The sequence below is a fragment of the Paramormyrops kingsleyae genome, chromosome 5 (assembly GCF_048594095.1).
Source record: "Paramormyrops kingsleyae isolate MSU_618 chromosome 5, PKINGS_0.4, whole genome shotgun sequence".
Lineage (NCBI taxonomy): Eukaryota > Metazoa > Chordata > Actinopteri > Osteoglossiformes > Mormyridae > Paramormyrops > Paramormyrops kingsleyae.
The window spans coordinates 27203419-27227341 of record NC_132801.1 but is presented as its reverse complement, the minus strand read 5'-3'; the positions used below and the strand labels follow the sequence as shown (position 1 = coordinate 27227341).

General features: G+C 41.6%; 1 protein-coding gene across 10 annotated transcripts in view; it reads right to left on the bottom strand.

Moving 5' to 3' along the window:
• The window catches only part of LOC111850867 (RNA binding protein fox-1 homolog 1), a 446550-nt gene that overhangs the window by 380067 nt on the left and 42560 nt on the right, over nt 1-23923 (bottom strand). For all 10 annotated transcript variants that reach the window (XR_011991797.1, XM_072712494.1, XM_072712498.1 and 7 more), the window contains exon 2: nt 13791-13823. Coding sequence is in view for 9 of the 10 variants with exons in the window: in XM_072712494.1 (XP_072568595.1) it covers nt 13791-13823 (33 nt within the window). In the remaining variant the exon portion in view is untranslated. The remainder of the gene's footprint in view (nt 1-13790; nt 13824-23923) is intronic.

The window sequence follows — 23923 nt, the reverse complement described above, 5'->3', positions numbered from 1 at the left end:
GCTGTTTGATCCTAGTCAGAGGTTTGTTTTTGTGGGGATAGCTGGACGAGGTCAGTTCCCTTTGTGTTTCTCAGTTGTCACCAGGTACTTGGTGGTTTGGGTGGCTTGGGGGTCATGGTCCTTGTTGACTAACATCTAATTTTGGGATTCTGGTTCTGGTTAGCTGGTTTCTTGTTTCCAGATTCATGGTCCCAAGTGGTTGACATTCCACAGCTGGTCTGCTCTGCCACTGGTGTCCTGTTTTTGTATTTTTGTCCTGGTTTTCCATTTCCAGTAGTGCTGGGACTGTTGGTTTCAGGGGTGAGAGGGCAGAAGACCGGCTGTGATGGAAAGATGGTCCAGGTTGGGGTGTTTGGTCCCAGATCTTGTTTATAATGGCTAATAAATAGTTTTAACCAGTAAGTACTGAGTATGAGTCATGACAGATATAGTTACGCAAGCTCCGATGATTTTACTCACAGTTACAAAACAAATCCTTAATTAAAAGCTCTACATTGCTGTCCATCTGGTTTGGCATTTAAATCAATTGTATGTTTGTTTTCAGTAAACTAGGGGCAAGACTGACTGTAAAACAAAAGAAACCTGTATTTCGCCTGTCCTTAATGTGACAGTCAAAGGACAGGGCAGCTTTCCTTACTGCAATGACCTAATTATATGACAGAGACCCTGAATACAAGATGAATTAAAAGGGCAATGCAGCCAACTATTCCCAGCTGAGACTGATAAAGCACAAAAAGAACGAGACAGTTTAAGTTAGTCTGTGCTGCAACAGCCATTTAAATTTGGGAATCAAGATGTATGTCAGGGTAGACATACACTGTTTGCACAAATGCACATTTTTCCCCCCACAAAGAAGTTATCTAAATATGAATGACAATAAATATGCACTGCAAGTGTAGAAATAGGCAGAAGGAAGAATTCTAATGCCATAAATATCTGTTTATGTGGTTCAGTTGGTGACAGAAAGGAGTTTGTTAGAGCACTAACATATAGGGCTGGAAAAGTCATTGCAAACACATTACAATGTTCATATTGATTAAACAGTGGCACTTGGCTCACAATAGGACAGGAAGTTAATGCCCTGTAATGGCTATAATTAAAGTGGAATGAGTTCATATATTAAAAATGCCAAACCCCAACAGTAATAAAAGTCTGAAATTAAAAAAAAGGGCACACAGATGCACTCCTGCTGGCTCTGTGGCAAAAGCGTTGAACGGAAGAAGCAAAATTGCAAAACCGGTTGCACTCCAATGGGATTATGGCCTCATTCTTCTGCAGGAAAAAAGTGAAATTAAAAGAAAATGCCATCTAAGAAGCTCTGCTTTTACATAGCACAGAAAATAGCACTTTTACCTGGTTGTTGTTGTCAAGACAACCTGGGCAAGTCACAGGCTAGTGGTGTTTCTTGCTACCAGTGGACGCGCATGAAGAGTTACCCTACTCATCTTGCCCGGCCCAGTGGAGGGAAGAAAAAAAGATGTGGCTGTTCATTGGTCTCTAAAGCCATAGATGCCATATATCATAGCAGCTAATCCCACAAAAGTTCCACGGGGCTGGAGTCTGGTGAGAAGGGCATCTGTGGCATATCGAGCACGATCTCTACTCACAAGAAAGTGGTTGTTACATGAACAGCTTGAGAGTCTGTAATTCAGAACTATTATCATTCTGGGGCAGCCTTTAGGCTTGGTATCAAGAGAGATTTCAGGATAAAAACATGCAGGCTTCCATCCATAGCTATAAATGGAACTTTATAAACAAAAAAAGGTCTGCCCATATAAATCTTAAACCAAGCTGAAAATTGGTGCACTGTAAACTACAAATAGCACAGAGGAGTGTACAGAAGGAGTCACAGAAAAGTTTGGGTACACAAGTAGGTGATGATGAGTGTGAAATGCCTAAAAGCACCAATGGAATGCATCTCAGGTAGTTGTGAGATTTCATGATTGTTACACAAAGGAAACAAAACCGCCTAATCATAGATATCACCTTCTCATGTCATCATCAACACCAAGGAGTAAAATGCAGAGCTTCCAAATAACAGGACATTAAATCTGTCATTAACTGCATTCTTACTTTATAGTAGATTATAACAATAAGATGATTACCACAAATTTTGGACAATCAGTTATTTTCATACTAAATCTTTAGCCTACCTGATACTGAATGTCATTGTTGTGGTGGGTGGAGTCTGTTTAGACTCAAAAATGCAGGAGACGTTTTAAAATGCTGTAGCCAATAAAACAAGGCCGGGTAAAACTAGCCACCAGTACACTTTCCTGCATATGTAAATCATTCCAAATTCTTCTACATGAAACTTATGTTCATTAATAACATTTTTTATACACTTCTGCTTAAAAAGGTTTTTTTTCTTTAAATGTTTCGCGACAAATACCGTTATACTTTGAGACCACATTAAGCGGTATGTAAATTTACGAGAAAGACACCCTGACGAACCTTCTCATACACTAATGTTGCTTAACATCACCCCCTTCTGCCTCAGGGACAGAAAATGAGAGCATTTTGCCAGTTTTTCCCCAGCAGCATCTTTCTCTGGAGTACTGTAGAAATCTAATTGAAGGCAATTTCCCCCCACAGCCAGCAACGGGAAGGGAAAATGGTGCCTCCGTACAGAACCGGGGAGATGAATTACCCAATTAACTCGTTCACATGATAAATGGGTGAGGAACCTCCGAGTTCAATGCCATCCAATTTGCATAGTGTTTTTGTATCTGATGCAGCTCCGTAATAACAAATAACCAGGATACTAAAGTTCATCCAGAAACATTAATGACAGTGTCCTCCGCCTTGCATGATTACAGCAGAGGAGAAAGGGGAGAACGGTTACAGCCCATCTCCCATGAAGGACCATTAAATAATTATGCTTTTTAAATCAAATTAATTATTCACTTCTTCCTTTCAAATCTGAAGGTACTGATACATTTTAAGTCATGAACAAATAATATCAAACCCAAATTAAAAAGCTATTAAAACAGATATGGATTGCATTTCCACAAAGTTTATTACTGTAATAATGGATGCTTGATATCAGCAACAGGACATAAATCAATACTCATTTTTTAGCTCCCCCGCTCGTGTTGTCATAGCACAATATTGGGCGGTTAATATTTTAATTATAGAATGAATTGGCATTAACTTCATACAATATGCAAAGCACAATTTCCTGAGACAATGGGCATGCCCATCTTACAGCATCATGATGCACGTTATTGCATTTTAAGCTAACACAAGAAACATATAATGCTTCATTTTAGGAATGTAAAGATGCATCAATGCATTGTGATGAATCGATTATTATGGTAGCAATTCAATTGCACCAATCTGTAAATTCAAAATCGGTTAGAATTGAATTTTAGGAGCAAAATCGTCCTTAAAGATACTCCTATGCTAGGGTCGCATGCTTGCGCACTCACATGCTACAGGTAGACATGCAAAGTTGCAGTTCCAGCATGCAAACTTCCAATATGTAGGATGACAGGGAAAGTCTCATTAGTATATATACAGGAAGTGCTTTGACGATCTTTGTGCTACAATGCTTTTGGGAAACTCACCCTCGTTATGTTGTACAGAATACTCTTTCTGATGGCTAAGATAATCTTTGTCCTACGATGCTTTTGGGAAATGTCTCTATTTTGTAGCACATACTGTAAAGTCAATTGCTTTTACCAGCTATGGTAGTTATGATCCAGACTCAGAAGTAGCTAACTAGCTAGTTATTTAAAAAGTAAGCCTTAGAAATGCATGACATATCAGTTATTGTATCGAACGATATTTGTTTTAAAAAATATATATATCAATCCAATATCGGCCCGATGTTTCAATTTTGGATCATATTTAAACTTTATCAATATGCAAAGTTAGCAGCACAGAGCTAAGGACAGTTAGTCATGTTGGCTTTTAATGCCATGCCAGCAACTGGGGCTGTATTCATGGTGAGAGTTTATGGATTGTAAAACAGACTGAACAATCAAGAAGGTGAAAACTTCATAAATCGTCACCTGTAAGTAAAAACATGCGGGTCATCCCGGTTATGCCCAGAACGACACCTTGTGTACATGACCTGGTCCTGACTGTTACCCCAACAGGAGTAATTTCACATTCAGTTGACCATATTTTCATTACATACCCATTCAGTAGAGGTTTGAGGTTCTTACAGTGGTAGTAAAAATGTCTATGTGTCTGAATGTAGTGCCTACTTAGCAACCATGTCTGTTTGTTCATTACCAGGCACACCACAGTGACCTGAGATCCATCCGGAATAAATGCTGAAATTCCCTACATCAAGGATAGCGAGCTTGCTTAAAATCTTTAAACCCACTGGGTGATCTATTTTCAGTGCTGCAGTGCTTGAAGACAGGATTTTGGGTCCTTAAAAATTAAAGAGGCTTTCTGTTGCTCACTTTCAATATAGTTAAGTGCCAACAGAAGGGCACAGGCTTCAGCTGTAAAAATTGAACTCTCTTCTGGTATATGAATGTCAATACGCAGGTTTTTTAACACAACCGTATCAGAGACACAGTCGTCAGTTTTTTAACCATCTGTGTATACTAGGACATGGAATGGAAACTTTACCCTAATATTCCAAATATGCTTACAATAAGTGTTTTGGTGAATGCGACTTTTTGTTCTTTGGTAGGTTCAGGATGATGTTCGGTTTCTTTAGGTCCAAGGGAGGGATGCTACAGGTGAGTTTGGTCCAGGATGCCTGGGACAATATTTAGGTTTTTTAGATGAGGTCTGATCCTTAGTCCCAAAAGACGAATAAACCAAGGCCTGGACTTGTATACATTTTGGGTGAAGAGCAGGTCACACTGCATATCTTGAACCATAGCTTAGTCATATGTGAGAGTTGCAGAGATCATATCAGACGTCTGTTCTCAAGTAAGGGATCATTGGCTTCTACATATAAGCTCTGAACAGGAGATGTTTGGAAAATTACGAAAAACAATACATGTGCCTCGATGATGAACAGTATCCAATCATTTTTGTATAAGCTGAGCAATAAACAGTACTCCCATAATCCAATTTTGAGGGTATCAGTACTCTGCATAAGCATAAGAATGGAGACTTTTGTACACCCCATGTTGTTTTTGGCAAGTTAGAATATTTAAAACATTTTGTCACCTCTTCTTCAAATTCTTCATATGTGGGATTAAAGACAATCTACTCGGAAAAATAAGACCAAGGCACTTTACATTTGTCCAAATCACATTTGCCACACTATTCATTTTAATATAAAAAGGAATAACTGATAAAATACCTCCATGAGGTACTCTAACTCTTGTCTATGTAAACCTGACAGGGTATCACATACCTTAACTCTTAATCTACCTATTAGATTAAAAGGTTGAAATGAAGATGAGCAAATGCCCCCGACCCAATTGATCCAAGTCAATAGTATGCCGTACTTCCAAGTTGTATTGTATGACTTTTCCAAATAAAAAGAAAACCACAGCCTTATTCGCATACATTTCCATGGTGATGAGATGTTCAGAAGTATGAAGCTAGCTACTTTCTTGCCTGAAACCACACTGATAATCACTGAGATGATGGTTAATCTCCTGGTACCAGACAAGATGATCATTAACCATCCTTTCCATGGTTTAACATAGACAGCTAGTCAAGGCTATTGGGCAGTAGTTACAATTACCGCTTCCTGACAAGAAAGTGGAATATTTCCCAAAAACCAGTTAAAATACTTAAAGAGGACTGATAAAACAATATGAGATACATGTTTTAGGAACTGGTGATAGATCTTGTCTGGCCCAACAGCAGTATCATTTGATTTATTCTAAAGGCCATAAAGACTCCATCATGGTTAAAGGCTGGCTATAGGGTTCCAAGTTTTGAGAGGAGCAATTAATTATTCTTTTTTCCTGTTGACCTCGAAAAGCCTGAATTTCATGAAGGCAGTTCTCAATAGCAGTTCGGAGTTCTTTTCAAATATTTCTGCCTACTTCTCTGCTGTTTCTTCCTTCGTCATAAGTGGCATGTCCTTATACAGTACTTAACATGCTATTTTAACGATCTAAAGCACACAGTCTGATGCACATGGTGCAAGTTTTTTTAGGGCATGGCAAATCCACTTTTGCTAGTTTAACAGGAGAAAAATAATTGCAGCACCAGGGTTGTACATTAGCCGTGAGTGTGTTTGGGGTGTGACATGCTATAAACCAATCCATTCCCTTTAAGAGCCAGGTGTACTTTTACTTTGACCAGTTGCTATTGTTACTGTGGATTTGCCAGGTAGTAGAAAAGAGTGCTTCTTTACAGAGAAAATGGATCTACTTGTGCACAAAATGAACGCGAGTGCAGACCATCTACAGCAACAGCAAAATTCTGCCACATCACCCTGAGCTTTATAAATCAAAAAAATAATTATAGTAGTCCCCTCAGTATCTGCGGGTGATACGTTCCAAGACATAAGCAGATAACAACAAACCATCTGCGGACCCCATATATAATGTAATTTTTATGTACATGCATATGCTTTATAAATAATGCACAGTAAGTACCGACACTCAATACAGTAATAATAAAATACATTGGACATTATTATTTAGTAATCTCTGGAATGAAAGGGATTCTGACATTTTAAGATTAATTCTCGAAAGACAATTGTATTAATAAAAAAATCATGCATGAAGGGATGACAGAGCAAGGAAAATCATGCTTTTTATACCCCTCAAAGGATGAAGGAACAATGAAAAACATAGGTGACTGTCACACATTTTACAATGAAGAATATTAATCTTGTAACCGAACAAAACAAGTAATGAGAAAAATGTATTTGTTTACAAAAATCTAAGATTATTGTGGGTATTCACCATTGCACATCCAGATCTTCACCAAGCTCGACCACTGCAGCACCTACAACCTGATCCAAATCCAAGCTTGAGATGAATCCATTACCAAGATGGGTCAGTTTGAGTATCTAGTAATGCCTTACGGGTTTGCTAACAGCCCTTCCATCTTCCAGTCCTTCACAAGTGGGATCTTCGCTGACATGAATAGGTTCAAGATCATTTATATTGACAATATCCTTGTGTATTCCTCCTTCCCCGAAGAACACATACAGCATGTTCGGAGGGTGTTGCAATGACTCCACAAAAATCATCTGTTCATCATAGGTGAGGAGTGTGAATTCCATCAAACTCTTTCAAGTTTCTCGCTTACAAGATCCATCCCTGGGGGTGGGAATGGATGAAGAGAAGGTGAAAGCTGTTCTGGACTGGCCTCAGCCCTGCACGGTGAAGGAGCTCCAATGCATCAGCTCAAATTTGCAAATTTGTATCACCAGTTCATCCTGAGATTCAGCTCGGTGGCTTCCCCTCTCAATGCCCTGCTGCAAGGACAAGGGACCACCTTCTGCTGGAACCAAGAAGCAGAGGAAGCACTCTGATGCCTCAAGAATCTCTTCTGTTCCACACTAATCATTCAACAACCCGATCCAAAACTGCCCTTCATCGTGCTAGTGGGTATCTCTGAGTTGCGAGTGGGGACTGTGTTTTCCCAATTCCAGGTGGGGAGTGGGAGGTTGCACCCTTAGCAATCTGACCCCCGTGGAGGGGAACTAGGGTTCATCTTGCCTTTGAGGTATTTACAGACCCTCCCAACTTGGAGTATCTCAAATCTGCTAAATGTCTCAATCCAGGACAGGCCCAGTGGGTACTCTTTTTCACCCGCTTTGAGTTCAAAGTATCATACCTCCCCGTTATGAAGAACATCAAGGCAGATGGCATACCAGTCCGCCCCTCCTGTCAAGCGTGAAGAGCATGTCCTGATCTTACCTGCATCCTGTTTCCTAAGTTCTGTGACTTGGGACCTGGATGACACTATCCAAGAGGCCCGGCACAATGAGCCCAACCTTGCCAGCTGTTGGGCAGATAAGGTGTCCCCTCTGCGCTTCACTCGGCCACCATACACTGGGTGCACACTTCCATCAGCTGCTACCACCCTGAGGTTTCCACCACCATGTGTCTTCAGGCTTGATGGTACTGATGGCCCAGTAAAGGAAAGAAGTGGAGGAGTTCATGCTCTCTTGCCTGGCCAGCATCCAACACAAGGCTGACACCCAGAAACCTGCGGGCCTCCTTCAGCCACTTCCCATACTTCAACATCCATGGTCCCATCTTGCTCTAGATTTCAACACTGACATACCTCTTTCACACCAAGCCCTCACTGGAGCCGGTGCTGGTGCTCGGCCAGAGCTGGGCTGGAGTTCAAATCGGCCCCACCAAAAACCATCTGGCATTCACACTGCACTTGGTGCTGAAAGGGTAGAACTATAACATCAGTGTGTGTGTGTTGCTGTGGGAGGGGTCCTGTTTCAAAAGTGAAGATAAAAATGAAGGACTGTAACGACAATAACAACTTACCCGATTCCTCCAAAGCAGCAATGGAGTTCACTGCTCTAGTCACCTGCGGAGTCCATTATATTTGTGTTTAGGGCAGCCAGCACCGCTTTTACTTTGTTCTCTTTTCCACTTCCAGTACTCTTTTTCATTTTATTAATCCACATTTCTTTGTAAACTTTTGCTTTCCCCTCTGATGGCTCAAGCCCCACCTACTGACATCACACAATCCCAACTCTGGCCCAGTAATCTTTCATGGTCAGAAAAATGAGCACCGGTCCAAATATATCAGCCCGGCACTGCTGTTTTTCCTTTCGGTTTGAATGCAATGATCGGGCTGGAATTTGAGGTTCGGCACCGGCCCTGGTATGATGGGCTACCAGTTGTATTTCCCATGGTTGATCCGTTTTGGAAGGTGTGCAGGCTGATACTCCTTCTCACGCTCCATGGAACTGGAGCCTCCTCACTTGAGTCATTTAGTTTCAGAAGGCATCGTCTGACACGGGGGAGCAGTTTGCTGCGAGGGTCTTTCATGGTTTTAACATCTCTCTCATTTTGCACTCCAGCTACCATCCTCAGACTAACAGGGTGAGAGAGGACAAATTAGGAGATGACGAAGACCCTTCAGCTGCTGTATGCCAACCATCCCACTCACTGGGCACGCTACCTACTCTGGGTAGAGTATGCACAGAAAACTCTATCCCCCAGCCTAATCCTAACCCTAACCCTACTCTGGGTAGAGTATGCACAGAAAACTCCATCCCCCAGCCTAACACTAACCCGTTCCAGTGTTCTAGGCTATCAGCCACCCCTGTATTGGTGGGACTCTATACCCAGCTCGGTTCTGCTAGTGGGTTTTACAAGTGTTATGTTGTGGCAGCCAGCCAGGCATCCCGTTTTCCGTGCATGTCCTACAGGGAGGAGGCCCCGGGGCAGGCCCAGGACTCGCTGGAGGGATTATATCTCTCGGCTGGCCTGGGAACGCCTCGGTGTCCCCCCCGAGGAGCTGGTGGAGGTAGCTGGGGAGAGGGAGGTCTGGGTGCCTCTCCTGAAGCTGCTGCCCCCGCGACCCGAACCCCGGACAAGCGGCAGATGATGGATGGATGGATGGATGGATGTTGTGGCAGCATACCCACTAGAGCCTGAACAAACTGTCCTGTTGGCTGAAACATCAAGCTGACCATCATTGCCACTCTAGGTCTATTTCCCATCCTGGTCAGTGAGTCTGGCTGTCGACCCAAAACCTCCATCTCTCAGGCCAAGGCAAACTGACACCCAGGTACAGTAACCCGTTCTGTGTTCTCCACCCACCCAGGTACAGTAACCCGTTCTGTGTTCTCCACCCACGGCAGACTTGCTCAATCCTGTGCTGGTGTCTGCCTTCCAACAAGACCACCCTGACATGGACTGACTTCCCCAAATTACCTGACCTTCTGCTCTGTGATCCTGTGATTCTGTTTCTGTCTGCCTTGGTTTAAATAAAGCCACTTGCTTGCTCAGCACCTGGATTTCTCCCGAGTTTATAGCCTGTATTCGGCTGGCACGTGGCTTGAAACTTATGAACCTTTTCTTAATTTTTTTGGGGGACCACGGTGAACCACAGATAACTGAGTGCATGGATACAGGTGTCCCTCTATTAATTAGCTAATTGATGCTTGTGCGCTGCTACATGTCCTCAAGTGTAACAAGCAGTGTATGTGTGCTGTGCACATGCCTATGTAAGGTGCATGTTACTATCGTGATAAAGCACCCTTTAAATAACACTGAAATACTGAGCCATTGATTTTAGACCAGGTTTTTGTTAATCAAAAGAGCAATTGCATTCCTCTACCTCAAAATAGCAATGCACCAACAAAGCACCTGGCTCCGCCCTCATTTTAAAACCAACACACCCACAGAGCCTTAGATGGGCGCAAGTGCATTTGCTATGTAACCAATGTGGACGCCAAATGGAAAAATGAAAACTCCATTGGTCTCATGCTAGAAAAGGCACTTGCGTCACACCTGGTGCCACTTTGCATGGGGTATAAAATAGAGCCCATTGTGTCTTCAGCATTCCCTTTTGGTTACATTAACAATCCTACAAGCTTGTGCCTCACATATTTTGTACTTTGCGAGGTTTTTAGTTGTTGGTTGTCTAAGGAAAATCCTTTCTTGCCAAGCCTGGATTGCCTTCTGGTATCCATCATTGAACCATAGGAAGGATAACTTACTTATTGAGTTAACTGATGTTTTAGGGGCAATTTCATTGGCTATTGAAATTAGAATATCATTCAATATCTTGATCTGTACATAACTGCTCATAAGAAAGTGTTTTGAAGGCAAACCAGTTTACTTTTGTCAGCTGTCATCTCTCTAAGTACTGTTTCTCAGCCTCTCCTTCGTGGGTTTTGATCAATGGTCATTCCCACAAAGATCTGCCCACACTTTTACAAGAAATTTCAAGTAGTTACTGAACTTGGCAGAGAGGAAGATCCACTGCTGCCTATGTTCCATGCATGGTCTATACTGTAAATAAGCATGAGATCCATCATTCAGCAAACATAAATCATGATTATCAATCATTTTTTTCAACTAACTTACTCTTCGTATTGTGATTTGATCTACTCAATAGCAAATTATGGCCATAAGAATAAAATCCATAAGAATAAAATGGGATGCCACCTTATTAACAAGATTATCTAACTCCTGGTGAGTTACAGATACATCAAGTGGAATATAGAGAACAGATTGTGATGGCTTTATGTAAGGTGAGATAGACTGCCGTGACCTGTAAATTGCTGTTAACTGAATTGCAGCTATGAATTAAGCCTCTTATTAGATTCATTGTACCACCTGCAGCACAAATGCAGTTCAGACCAAAGTTATTGAAAATTGCTAAACTTTTTTTTAAAGAAACTGAATTATTTGGTACCATGTGCGTTTCCTGGAGACAGAGGGCAAAAGGATTTAAAATGTTAGTCAATTGCTGAAGTTCAGCAAAATTGACTCTAAAACCATGACCATTCCACTGGGCAATTTATATTTGATACCAAATCAAGTGGGTAAAATTGGCACTTGTCCCCTAGCATTCCCTTTTAGGGAACGACTCTGCTATGTAAAGTAACATCACTCATTCCAATTTCCCTTAATTGTGGAGTCTTTGAACAATCATCCTGACCTGCTTTTGTTGTAGGCGTGTTTTCTTTTTGCTTCTTGTATTAGACAGGATTTAATCTGCCAAATGATTTGGAGCCTGTCTGGTCTGTGCATGGCCTGAGTCAATCAGGGTTTAAGATCGTTTAGTCTTATAAGAGGAACTCCTACCAACTGATTAAGATTTATCTCTGGTAACCCAGGTCAAGTCTGTCTAGCACTCACACTCACATTGACTTTTTGGTGCAGAGGCAAAAGTTTTGGTTAGGTTAAAAGGTGTAAATACCCCAACCAGTTCTTGAGTCTCGACGTTTTTCATACACTCAATCTTTTCGTATTTCCATTTCTTTGATTACACAGGGCATTCCCTTGAAGAGACCATATGATCACCATCACAAGTACAGCATTTATACTGTAGGAACCACAGCATTTCTCAGGGATCATCTTCCTCCACTGACATGGATCACATCTCGTGGCAAATTACTGCTCCATTCGTCGCCTCTTATGAACAGCAAAGAGGTGTTAGGAACCTATTTTAAACTGGGCTCCCACGGGAAGGTATAGTGCAGCCTTAATAATAACCGCACTTTATTGATCCCTGGAGGGGAAGTTCTCTTTTTGCCTACCCCATCTTGCTCTCCGTGATTCACAGACACATGTAGCAGCTTGGCTGCGTGGGGCAGTCACCTGCAGTGACTCCCATGGAGCTATGGGTTAAGGGCCTTGCTCGCCGGCCCACAAACATGACTATTCTAACCAGGCTGGGCTCAAATCTGTGACTTTCCGATCACAGGCACAGGCTTACCCTGCTGAGCCAAACTTTGCCCCCCAAAACGATTTAAAACTTCAACCAATTGCAGCAAGAAGAAAAGTTTCCCATATGCATATAAACCCCTAGCAAGGGGGGCTAAAGGGTTGCTAACGCTTTGCCCAAAGAGTGACCCTGGCACTACAGAGGGTAGGAGCATGCCACGTTCCCTTCACAAGCTACCACAAAAAAGTGGGTTTTGTACCATACCCAACATAACGACTACAACAATAGAGATGATCGCATTGGACAATCAGACAGTTTCCATAGTAGTGGATGAGGGATTTTGTCGACTTCACAGCTTATACCGACCTCTGACATGTTTCATCATTAGATCTGGACTGCAGATTGAGCTTTCATTTTCCACACAATAAGAAACAATGTCATGTCATTATATTAATCTGGGGCGGACAGCTCAGCAAGTAGGATTGAGCCAAATATCCAGGTGAGTATCCAGTACAAATAATGTCTTTCCGAAGGCAACTGTCATTTACTCACTATTGACAGATATCCCTGTCTGTCTTCAGCATTTCTTTTCGCTTTCTCATTGGACTTCAAAAAAACAACAATGCTCATTGGCTGCTACTCATACTGTCCCTCCCACATAACCATTAACTTTACACAATATTCCCCTCACCTGACACCAGTTATTAATGAGCCCGAGAAGGAGAAAGTCTAAGGGATTATAAAATTAAAAGGGAATATCCACAAAACTCCAGGTTAAACTTCCAGGTTAAACCATGCCCACATCCAATATTAAGCCGTGCCCATTCTGGATTCAGATACAGGTAGTCCTGAACTCGCTCATCCCCATAGCAAGTTTCACTGCCGGCAACCATCCCCCCCCACCCCCACTCCATTCCCCTCCCACTTGGCATGTGGCTCGGAGATTAGTTTTAGTATCGTTATTAGTATCGGTGGTATTAAACAAATATTATATTGGTTATTAATACTGGTCAAAATTTCCACATTGGTATACACCACTACTTAACCTTAGTGAAAGCAGCCAATCTGGTAGAGCTTCCTTTATGTGTTTTTTTTCTGTACAGTAGTTGGTCTTTTTGACAATTTACGCTATCTTGTTCTTCCTATTTAATAACAACAATAAAAATCAATGATGTGAGATTGTACTTTCTTTGAATTCCATTAATCATGTATAATTCAGTTCCCATTGTCATTATTGTGAAAAGGAGGTATGAGTTTAGGTTCTGAAAATAATCAAACCAAATCATGGCAGAAAAAAAATATATAAAGAAGATTACTGATGCATCAAATCATTACTCAAATAATTGTAATCAAATCGCCTTAGGGCCAATGATTTACATCCCTTTTAAAAAAACTCCCTCATCAATAAATGCTTTTTTGAATCAACTTTAGAATTTCATGATTAAAAACAATATTATATCAGTGTTTGTTAATGATAAAAACAGTTTTTTAAATAAAGGAAATGCAGGAAAGTAATTCTCCAAACTCACCTTATCCCTGCTGGCAGCTACATTGGCCAGCATCTGAAAGAAATGAAATGTACAGTAACTCAGATAAGGAATTCTATCATAAACTTATCAAAGGTTTTGTAAATTTAGTTAACTGAAACATTTTATGATCGATGCACTACATGGGTAACCACAGGATGTACGCTTTGAAAATGAATAGCATAGCAAGTTACACTTTTCTCCACTTGAAGAAAATTAGCCTCAATTTCATAGACTTGATAGAAATATTGGATATAAGTTACATTTCTACAATGAAAAAAATCACACAAACAGTGTGAAACTACATCACAATTGTTTTATTTGCATTTACAAACAATATTTGAGTGTGATTTTGATGATTGATGATTCTTATACAGACCTATGTTGTATTTCAGTTATTTTTATTCAGCACTAATCAATTTAACAATTAGGCACAGGTGACATTTAGTAGTACTAATTATGCTCATTAACAGTTACCACCATGGCATATTTCGATGTGTTATACATTATTGAACAAAATGAATTTCCACATAAAAGCAATGGGAGTGGTCTACATTCACAATAATACGGAAAGGGGGTAAAATAACTCATCACTAACAGCAGCACAAAATGGACTAGCAGAAAGTGAGGAAGGGTACGTTTGAATTTCACTTCTATTCACCTGAAATCAGTTAAAGGCTAATTATTAATGGTAATGACCCCAAGATCCATAAACAGAACAAGCAGGTTCTGACGAGCACCAAAACATAATCCAGTCAAAACACAGGCCAAGTTCAAAAGAAACCAAAGTAACACAATCCAAGTCACATTCAGAAACCAGGGGCCGTCTTCATGAAACTCTGTGTAAATCCCATCATGAAAAAAAATGTATATGAAGGAAAACTGAATTCCGTGATTCCGTACACCCAAAAAATTCATATTTATAAACCTTACATATTGCACTCACCCCTCCTGGGCTGTGCTGCCTGGAGACCCAAAAATTCAAGATATTGCCTACCCTGCTGCCTGCGACACCTCTACTAGCTGTGACGTACTTCTGGCCAGACCGCCCTTCTGCCTGTGATGTCTCTCCTGCCTGTCGTGCAACTGAACCACTGTTCATCGAGCCATCAGAGGCAGCACAAGCACCTGAAGGCCATCACCTGCCTGCCCCCCACATTGAGTTTCAAATCTTAAAATCCTGACTATGTAAATTAGGATTGTGGCATCTCGTTCATTTGACTTCCTCTGCTGGCCCCTTTGACACATTCCCAACACGTCTTGTTCACACCACTCCCCTCAGGAAGATGCTACAAGAGCATAAAATCACGCACCACAAGACTGACTGTGATGGCCAGAGACGGCCACACAATGGTAATGTGGTAACCTCGCCTTGACCTTGAATATGTTTTACCCAGGTTTCATTTATATGCATTTATACATGGTTTGGTTTTTCATCACTATTCTCATGAAACACACAAGGCACATTTAATCAATTGTATTTGTCAGGATGTTCAACAAGGTATGGTTGTGTCAACATTTATGTGTGTTTATATTCTTAAGTTGCAGTTACTTGGAGGAGTGGAACAGCTGGAATAGGTGCATGCATTTTTTCAGTCTGACGGGCAAACAGTCTAGATCATCATGGTTCCCTTTAAATTCCCATCTGCGGTACCAACGGGAGCCCACAATATATACACTCACCTAAAGGATTATTAGGAACACCATACTAATACGGTGTTTGACCCCCTTTCGCCTTCAGAACTGCCTTAATTCTACGTGGCATTGATTCAACAAGGTGCTGAAAGCATTCTTTAGAAATGTTGGTCCATATTGATAGGATAGCATCTTGCAGTTGATGGAGATTTGTGGGATGCACATCCAGGGCACGAAGCTCCCATTCCACCACATCCCAAAGATGCTCTATTGGGTTGAGATCTGGTGACTGTGGGGCCATTGTAGTACAGTGAACTCATTGTCATGTTCAAGAAACCGATTTGAAATGATTCGAGCTTTGTGACATGGTGCATTATCCTGCTGAAGTAGCCATCAGAGGATGGGTACATGGTGGTCATAAAGGGATGGACATGGTCAGAAACAATGCTCAGGTAGGCCGTGGCATTTAAACTATTCCCAATTGGCACTAAGGGGCCTAAAGTGTGCCAAGAAAACATCCCCCACACCATTACACCACCACCACCAGCCTGCACAGTGGTAACAAGGCATGATGGATCCATGTTCTCATTCTGTTTACGCCAAATTCTGACTCTACCATTTGAATGTCTCAACAGAAATCGAGACTCATCAGACCAGGCAACATTTTTCCAGTCTTCAACTGTCCAATTTTGGTGAGATCATGCAAATTGTAGCCTCTTTTTCCTATTTGTAGTGGAGATGAGTGGTACCCGGTGGGGTCTTCTGCTGTTGTAGCCCATCCTCCTCAAGGTTGTGCGTGTTGTGGCTTCACAAATGCTTTGCTGCATACCTCGGTTGTAACGAGTGGTTATTTCAGTCAAAGTTGCTCTTCTATCAGCTTGAATCAGTCGGCCCATTCTCCTCTGACCTCTAGCATCAACATGGCATTTTCGCCCACAGGACTGCCGCATACTGGATGTTTTTCCCTTTGCACACCATTCTTTGTAAACCCTAGAAATGGTTGTGCGTGAAAATCCCAGTAACTGAACAGATTGTGAAATACTCAGACCGGCCTGTCTGGCACCAACAACCATGCCACGCTCAAAATTAAATCACCTTTCTTTCCCATTCTGACATTCAGTTTGGAGTTCAGGAGATTGTCTTGACCAGGACCACACCCCTAAATGCACTGAAGCAACTGCCATGTGATTGGTTGATTAGATAATTGCATTAATGAGAAATTGAACAGGTGTTTCTAATAATCCTTTAGGTGAGTGTATGTTTTCCCCAGTGTATTATTTGTGAGGTCAGTTATGTTCAATGTAAGTTGAGTTATGTTATGCTTTAATTTTGGCTTCATTTTGTTTGGTTGACCTCATTTTATTGGGCCCAGGGTTTTCCTTTGTTGGATATTCTTTTGTATTTTGATGATTTTTGGATTTTCAGTAAGTTTTGGGTTAGTAAAAATTCTGTGCCCCTGTGTCTGCTTGCTGGTCCCTCACACCGACAAAAAACTTTTTCCTTCAGGTAATCAGACTCTTGGACAATGCTAAAAGCTCAAGTTAATCTGACCCCACATCTACACTATATTCATATCCAACACTTACTGTATGTCATTCAGCACAGTGCACTTTATTGAGTGATTCTTATATTTTTATAATTTGTTTATTACTATTCATTCTATTTTATATCTTTTTTCGAAGTAAGAATTTCATTACATGGTTCTAACGTGTACATGTTTTTTTCTGTGTATATAACAATAAACTTCTTGAACTCTTGAACTTGAACTCTTGAGTCTGGTTCCTCCCAAAGTTTCTTCCGACTAGGGAGTTTTTCCTTGCCGCTGTCGCCTTTGGCTTGCTCACTGGGGGCTTTGGGCAGGAATAATGTAAAGCATTTTGAGACAATGTAACATTGTGAAAAGGTGCTATATAAATAAAATTGAGTTGAATTTAATTGAAACCTGGTGCACACATATATGGATACAATGTCCCCTTGATAAATTGAAACTATCTTGCAAATGTGCATATATACACAAGCCTGAGATCCTGCCCAGTTACCAGGGCTCTAGTCAGGATTTTTTAAATACCGAGGTCAATAGTGTTAGCCCTTCCTATGTATGCCCTGTAATGGATTGCGGTTATTGGAGTTCCTGAAAAAAACTGAGGACCTGACCTCAGTGTCCTCAGTTGTTGGTACCCGCATGACCATAAATGTTCAATGCAAAAAAACTGCATGCTCAGCTGACATAAAATGCAAATCTGTCCATTCTTTTTGCAGTCCTACATAGACAAGTCAAAGCAAGCTTATTTATATAGCAAATTTTCAAACACGGAGGTCATTCAGAATGCTTTACATTAAAATAAGATTGAATAAAAGTAATCATTAAACACAATAATTGTAAATAGAAACATAGGAATAATTTTGAACAGTGCTAGGTAGAGGAATTATAAAATGTTATATTTAGGTGCCAACGAAATGTGAAGTCAACATTGAAATACAGCAAGTTTTTGAAAGAACAGGCTGCATACCTCTCTGAGGTTTTACTTCATAGAGGTCCTGATATACCCTTGGGCTAACTAGACGATAGGCAACAGGCATGTCTAATATTCAGACAGGCAGGGTATGGAATGAATCACAATCAGAAAACTTTTATTATTCCGGAGGATATCGTTTGTAATTATGGACTGCTCAGTAAACAAACACACAAAACGAGAAACAATATGCTCTTCTGTCTTCTATGAGTGGCGCTGTCCATAATCAACCAAACTCTGGACAGCATCCTCCTCTCTGCTGCAGTCTCAGTAGTGTCCAGTCCCTCTCATAGAGCTGACCCAGCCTTACTGACTCGCTTGCTGAGTCTGTTGGTATCTGCCACCTTCACACTGAAGCCTCAGCAACAGCAAAGAAGGCAGCTACCACTGATTCATAGAACATCCACTAAATGGTATTACTCTGAAGGAACTGAGGTTCCACAGGAAAAGTAACCTGATCTGATTCTTCTCGTACAGAGCAGTAACTACAACTGTCCAGCTTGCTATATAGGTGGGCACCCAGATACTTATAATGTTGTACAATCTCCACCTCATCTCCCTAAATGGACAGAGGGGCAACCAGAGACTGTGATCTTCTCATGTACACTACCAGTTCCTTCATCTTATCAATGTTAGGTTGTACATGATTCCGGTTGTACCAGTTAACAAAGTTGTCCACCAACCTTCTGTTCTTTGTCATGTCTCTATTCCTAGTACAGCTGAAGAGTGCAGAGTCATCTGAGTATTTCAGGAGATTGCTGGGCTAGTATTGTGCCTGAAGTTAGTGGTACAGAGTGGTGGAGAGAAAGGGAGAAAGCACTGATCCCTGCTGTACTCCTCAGTGTTCAGCACCTTCTCAGCTACACCACCCTGAATACAAACATACTATGGCCATCTGGTCAGATGGTCCATAATCCATGCACCAGCAGAGCTTCCACCTGCATAGCCAACAGCTTACTCCCAAGCAAGACTGGCTGGATGATATTGAAGGCATCAGAGAAATTGAAAAACATGATCCACACAGTACCTTCTGGCTTGTCCAGGTGGGAGTAGGCATGGCGAAGCATGTAGATGATGGCATCTTCCTGGTAGCCGATTTGAAAGGGACCAAGTGACAACCTAACTAGGGGCCTAGTATTTCCAGGACCAGCCTCTCAAAGGTCATAATCAAATGGGGCACTGGAATGCGCCTTCTTTGGCACAGGATGTAAGCAGTTTTCCACAGTGTCAGCACCTTCTTCAGTCTGAGGCTCAAGTCAAATATGCTCTGCAGTACTCCGCAGGGCTGGGAGGTACAGGTCACCCTATGACACCCTCCATGAGCACCCTACGACTGATGCTGTCAGGACCAGCTGCTTTTGCTGGGTAGAATATACACAGCTCTCTGTTCACTTGGTCCTTGGAGATGATGGGACAGCAGGTGACAGATGTACTGTAGGTATAGGACAGAGAGCCAGGGTAGTGGGGAGAAGGGGACTCTTAGCCACTATAGTCTGGGTGGAGAGATGACAGGACAGATGAGGTGTTGATAGCTGTAATAAGTGGGGGAGGGAAGTACTAGGAGCTGTAGTGAAGGTGGTGGTGGGGCAGCTCTAGAGTTCAACAGAGACTAACGGTCAAATCTGTCAAAGTACAGCTTAAATTCGTTGACTCTATCCATGTTGCCCTCTGTCACCTGGCTATTGGTCTGGCAGCCAGTAATGGTCTTCGTGCCCCTTCACACCTCTCTGATCTTGACTGATAGCTCCCTCTATACCCTCTTTGCCCCATCCTTGTTGCTCTGACCTGAATGTTTTCTTCTTATTATTAAGAAGGGCGTTGATGTCTTTCATCATTTGACCCAGGACTTATTGTTGGGGAAATTGAATACAGACTTTTTGGGGATGATGCTGTCAGCACAGAACTTGATTTAGTCTGTGAGACAGAAAACCTCCCAGTAGGTTGTTTCAAAGCAGTCCTGCAGGACTATGATAGTCTCCTCTGATCACCTCTATACAGCCTTTGTAGTGATCGGCTGCCTTGGCACCAGTGGCTTATATCCTGAATGGAGGTATACTAGGTTGTGATCTGATCTTCCAAGGGGTGGAAGGGCAGTGAAACTGTATGAATCTTTGACATTTGTGTTCATCAGGACAATTATCCTCTTCTTTCTTTTGTGACAGTCCACATACTAGGTGAAGGTGGGAAGTGTGCTTTGCAGAATCACGTGGTTGAAGTCCTCTGAGGCATCGGGGTGTCTCATCTAAAGTCTTGTGATGACTGTGTGAGTAACGGCCCACGTTGTTGCCGTTGTTTTGTCTGAGGAAACATTTATTGTCCCACAAGAACCAGTTTTGTTTTTCTCAGTACACTGACAGAAAACCTGACGTAAACCTTACCCATGTAACTTTCAAAATGAATAACTGTAAACAATATATACATTTCACAGAGTTTTCTGTTATATAACACAAGGTTTCTCAACCCAGTCCTCGGGGACCACCAGACGGTCCACGTTTTTGCAGCCATGAAAATCTCCACAGACAAGCACTGGTAGTAGAATGGGTCATACTGAAGGGCCATTGAATGTGGTACCATTATAGGATGCCTCCATAGCAACAAATCAGGTCATCAATGTCCTGCCCGTTTAAACCAGCGCTAGGCTACTGTTAAGTCTGTTATTGTATAGTGGAAACATCTAGGTGCATCCACAACTCAGCCATGAAGAGGTAGGACATGCAAGCTGGCAGGGCAGGACCACAGAGTGTTGAAACATGTGTCACATAAAAATCACCTTTTCACAGTTGAGACAAGTAGATTCAGGGCATCTAAGTGTCTCAAAAAGTACGGTCAGTGTGAGAAATCGGTAGCTTTATGGATTGAGTTTCCATGGCCAAGTTGCTATTCACAGCGCAACAGGTGTAAAGCACACTGCCATTGGACTATGGAGCAATCGAAATGCATTCTCTGGAGTGTTGAATCACATATTACTATCTGCCAGGCTGATGGATGAATTTTGGCTTGGCAGATGAGTGCACAATGCCAAATATTAGCTTTGGTCTACGCCCCTTAGTTCTAGGAAGGGTGCTCTTAATATGTTAGCATGCAAAGACACGTTAGACAACTGTGTGCTTCCAACTTTGTGACAACAGTTTTGGAGAGACCCTTTCCTGTTCCAGCATGACCATGTGCACAAAGCAAGGTCCATAAATCCATGATTTGGCAAGGTTGGCGTGGAACAGCTTGACTGGTCTGCACAGGGCCCTGACCTCAATCCCACCGAACACCTCTGGGATAATTTGGAAAGCCCACTGCGAGCCAAGCCTTCTTGCTTGACATCAGTGTCCGAACCTCACTAATGCCCTTGTAGATGAATGTGCTCAAATTCCCACAACCACACTCCAAAATCCAGTGGAAAGCCTTCCCAGAAGAGTGGCAGCTGCTATAGCAGCAAATGAAGGACCAACTCCGTATTAGTGTCCATGGCTATGGAATGGGATGTTCAATAAGCACATAAATGTGTGATGAGGTGTCCCCTAACATTTGGCTAGATAGTGCAAGCTAACCATCCACAGTATTCAGCAACTAAAAGGATGCAGGCTGACAAACATTCAGCAAATTAACAATTTGATTTTACTGTGCCAGGGTCATGGGTCTTATAAATTGTTCTTTTTTTACCTTGAAACTTATTTGACACGGCTGTGACCAGACATTTCTATCGTCCATTTGCGTATTTGGAACATCTCGGAAATGCATTCCTTCAGGAAAAATAAAAACAAACAAAATAAAAAATGAAAGCATTTTTCTTCACTTTTTCCAGAGACCTGAGGATTCTACATGTAAATAACGTTCTACTTTAGCAAGTCTTGGCCTGTGAAAATTGAAAGGAGCAGGCCGCAGTACTGCTCTGAGGAGGCCACGCCCAAAAGCTGCTTTTTGATCAGCTGCCAAATTCCAGCCACCATTCATTAGCAGCACATCTCCCAGCATCATGCACCATGTGCAGCAAAAGCTGGAACTTCACTATAGTACGACTGAGTTTGATCCTTATGTAAACTAGCACATCTGCTCCAAGCCCCCAAGGCAGACTGCACCATCAAAGTCAGAATTGCCTCATTAACTACCTCCTTCACCTGCACTGTGACAGAAAGAGCTGTTCCCTAGACATCAGAAGTCTAGAAAAACCAGTGCCTCGCAGGACTGCGGTCTAAACACTGAAAGTGGGTAGGTTTTCTGAGAGGATTTGGGATGAAAGTTTGGACAGCTTTTCTCGGCTCTGCTTCAACAGAATACGGACCTCATATTGCCAACATCCGTCACTGTACACACCAAATTGGCCTGACACCTGCAAATGTGGCGATCCCAATAAAACCACATCAGTAATAAATGCCCTATTTTTCAATGTCCCAGAATATCCGATGTCCTTGACAACAGACCCCAAGTATGGCTTGGCTGTGACAAAATAGCACGGTAATGCGTGGTACTGAGGTAAGAGGGGGGATTTTTAAAATTAGAGGAAAGCTTCTATCAGAAATAATGAGACTGAAGATCCCACACGGCAGACATGCTTACAAAGCACCACTGATTCAAGCAGGCTTGCAATCTCAAATATCATACTAGAAAATGCAATGGTATATTAGAAAAGACAGTTGAGTAAGCCAGTTATGTTCATTATTATATGCTTTTTGCCTTTTTTTATTGCATTTCTTTATTTATTTAATTTTTATTTGATTATTCATTTGCTAATCAGAAGACCATATACACCAGGGGAGGATGATGTTTTGTAAAATGGGGAAACACAATGTGGACAGTTGGTAGTATGACCTAAAAAGGTGTTATTTATCTTATTTAAGTAGGTTTGCTACGTACATGTAAATCCTGCTCTACTTCATCAAAGGACTTTTTAGAATGGAGTCAACATTGGCTGCAGTGTCTGCCATGTTGCTTCAAAGCCTCTAGCTCAGCTTGAACATACATTTAGTTAGCAAGTTAACTACCAAACTAGCCTACTAAAAATTAGTGAACTTGAAAATTAAACAATCAAATTCAAAACTCAATGGCAATGACTCTATTTGCAATATTAGTAACATTCAGAGCCTTAGAAGACCACAACCCCTGAAATGGGACACAGCCAGTGAATGAATACTGTGAGTAAACACTCCCAGCACCATCAGTCGTGAGCATTAATAACATTAGTAGTTCACCCTGTCTTGTGCAGAGAAGCCTGACTTCCAGGTGGGTCTCAAATATATGATGGCAAGTCTAATTATCCGATCAACTTGCCCGAGCAAAAACTATGTATGATGCTCTCAGAGACTCCCGGTGAAGTACAGCCTCCGGGTGGACACCAAAAACACACAATCAGAGCATATTCACTAATAAGCATCATCTATTCTCCTTTTAGACAAAGCATACAAGAATCTCCCATAGACATAAACTGAAGTATTGCATCAGTGGGAGTCTCTGGGCTGCATTCTGGTTTCAAAGGGAAAATTAATGTGTATATATTGTTGAAAACAATTCCGGTGAAATGATTCAATTAGTAAGATAGATTACACTTTTATTTGCAAATAAAATTAATTTACATTTAAACATTGGGTAATTCAATTCTTTTGGCAATTTTTCCAATGGCCCTGTTTTGCTTGTAGTCTTAAAGCAATCGCCTGTAATATAAACCACAGACTGTGAATAATAATAATAATAATAATAATAATAATAATAATAATAATAATATCCATCTTCCATAAGGGGTTCTGGGTTAACTTCTCCCATTTTAACGCTGCTGGTTAATGGGAGAGAGTGATTTCATTAACTATATGGTAACTCACCATGTACTTCTCTGTTTGAATAAACAGACTGATCTGTGAAGTCGGCTGTGTAGTGTCAACAAATCCCCAAAGCTGCACAGCTCATTACTCACTGCACCGCAACATAAAGCTCATGCAGTGGCCTGGATTCACCTCGTTAGCTGCCACCAGTCATTGGGGTCAAACAGTGTGCTAGCAAAGGCAT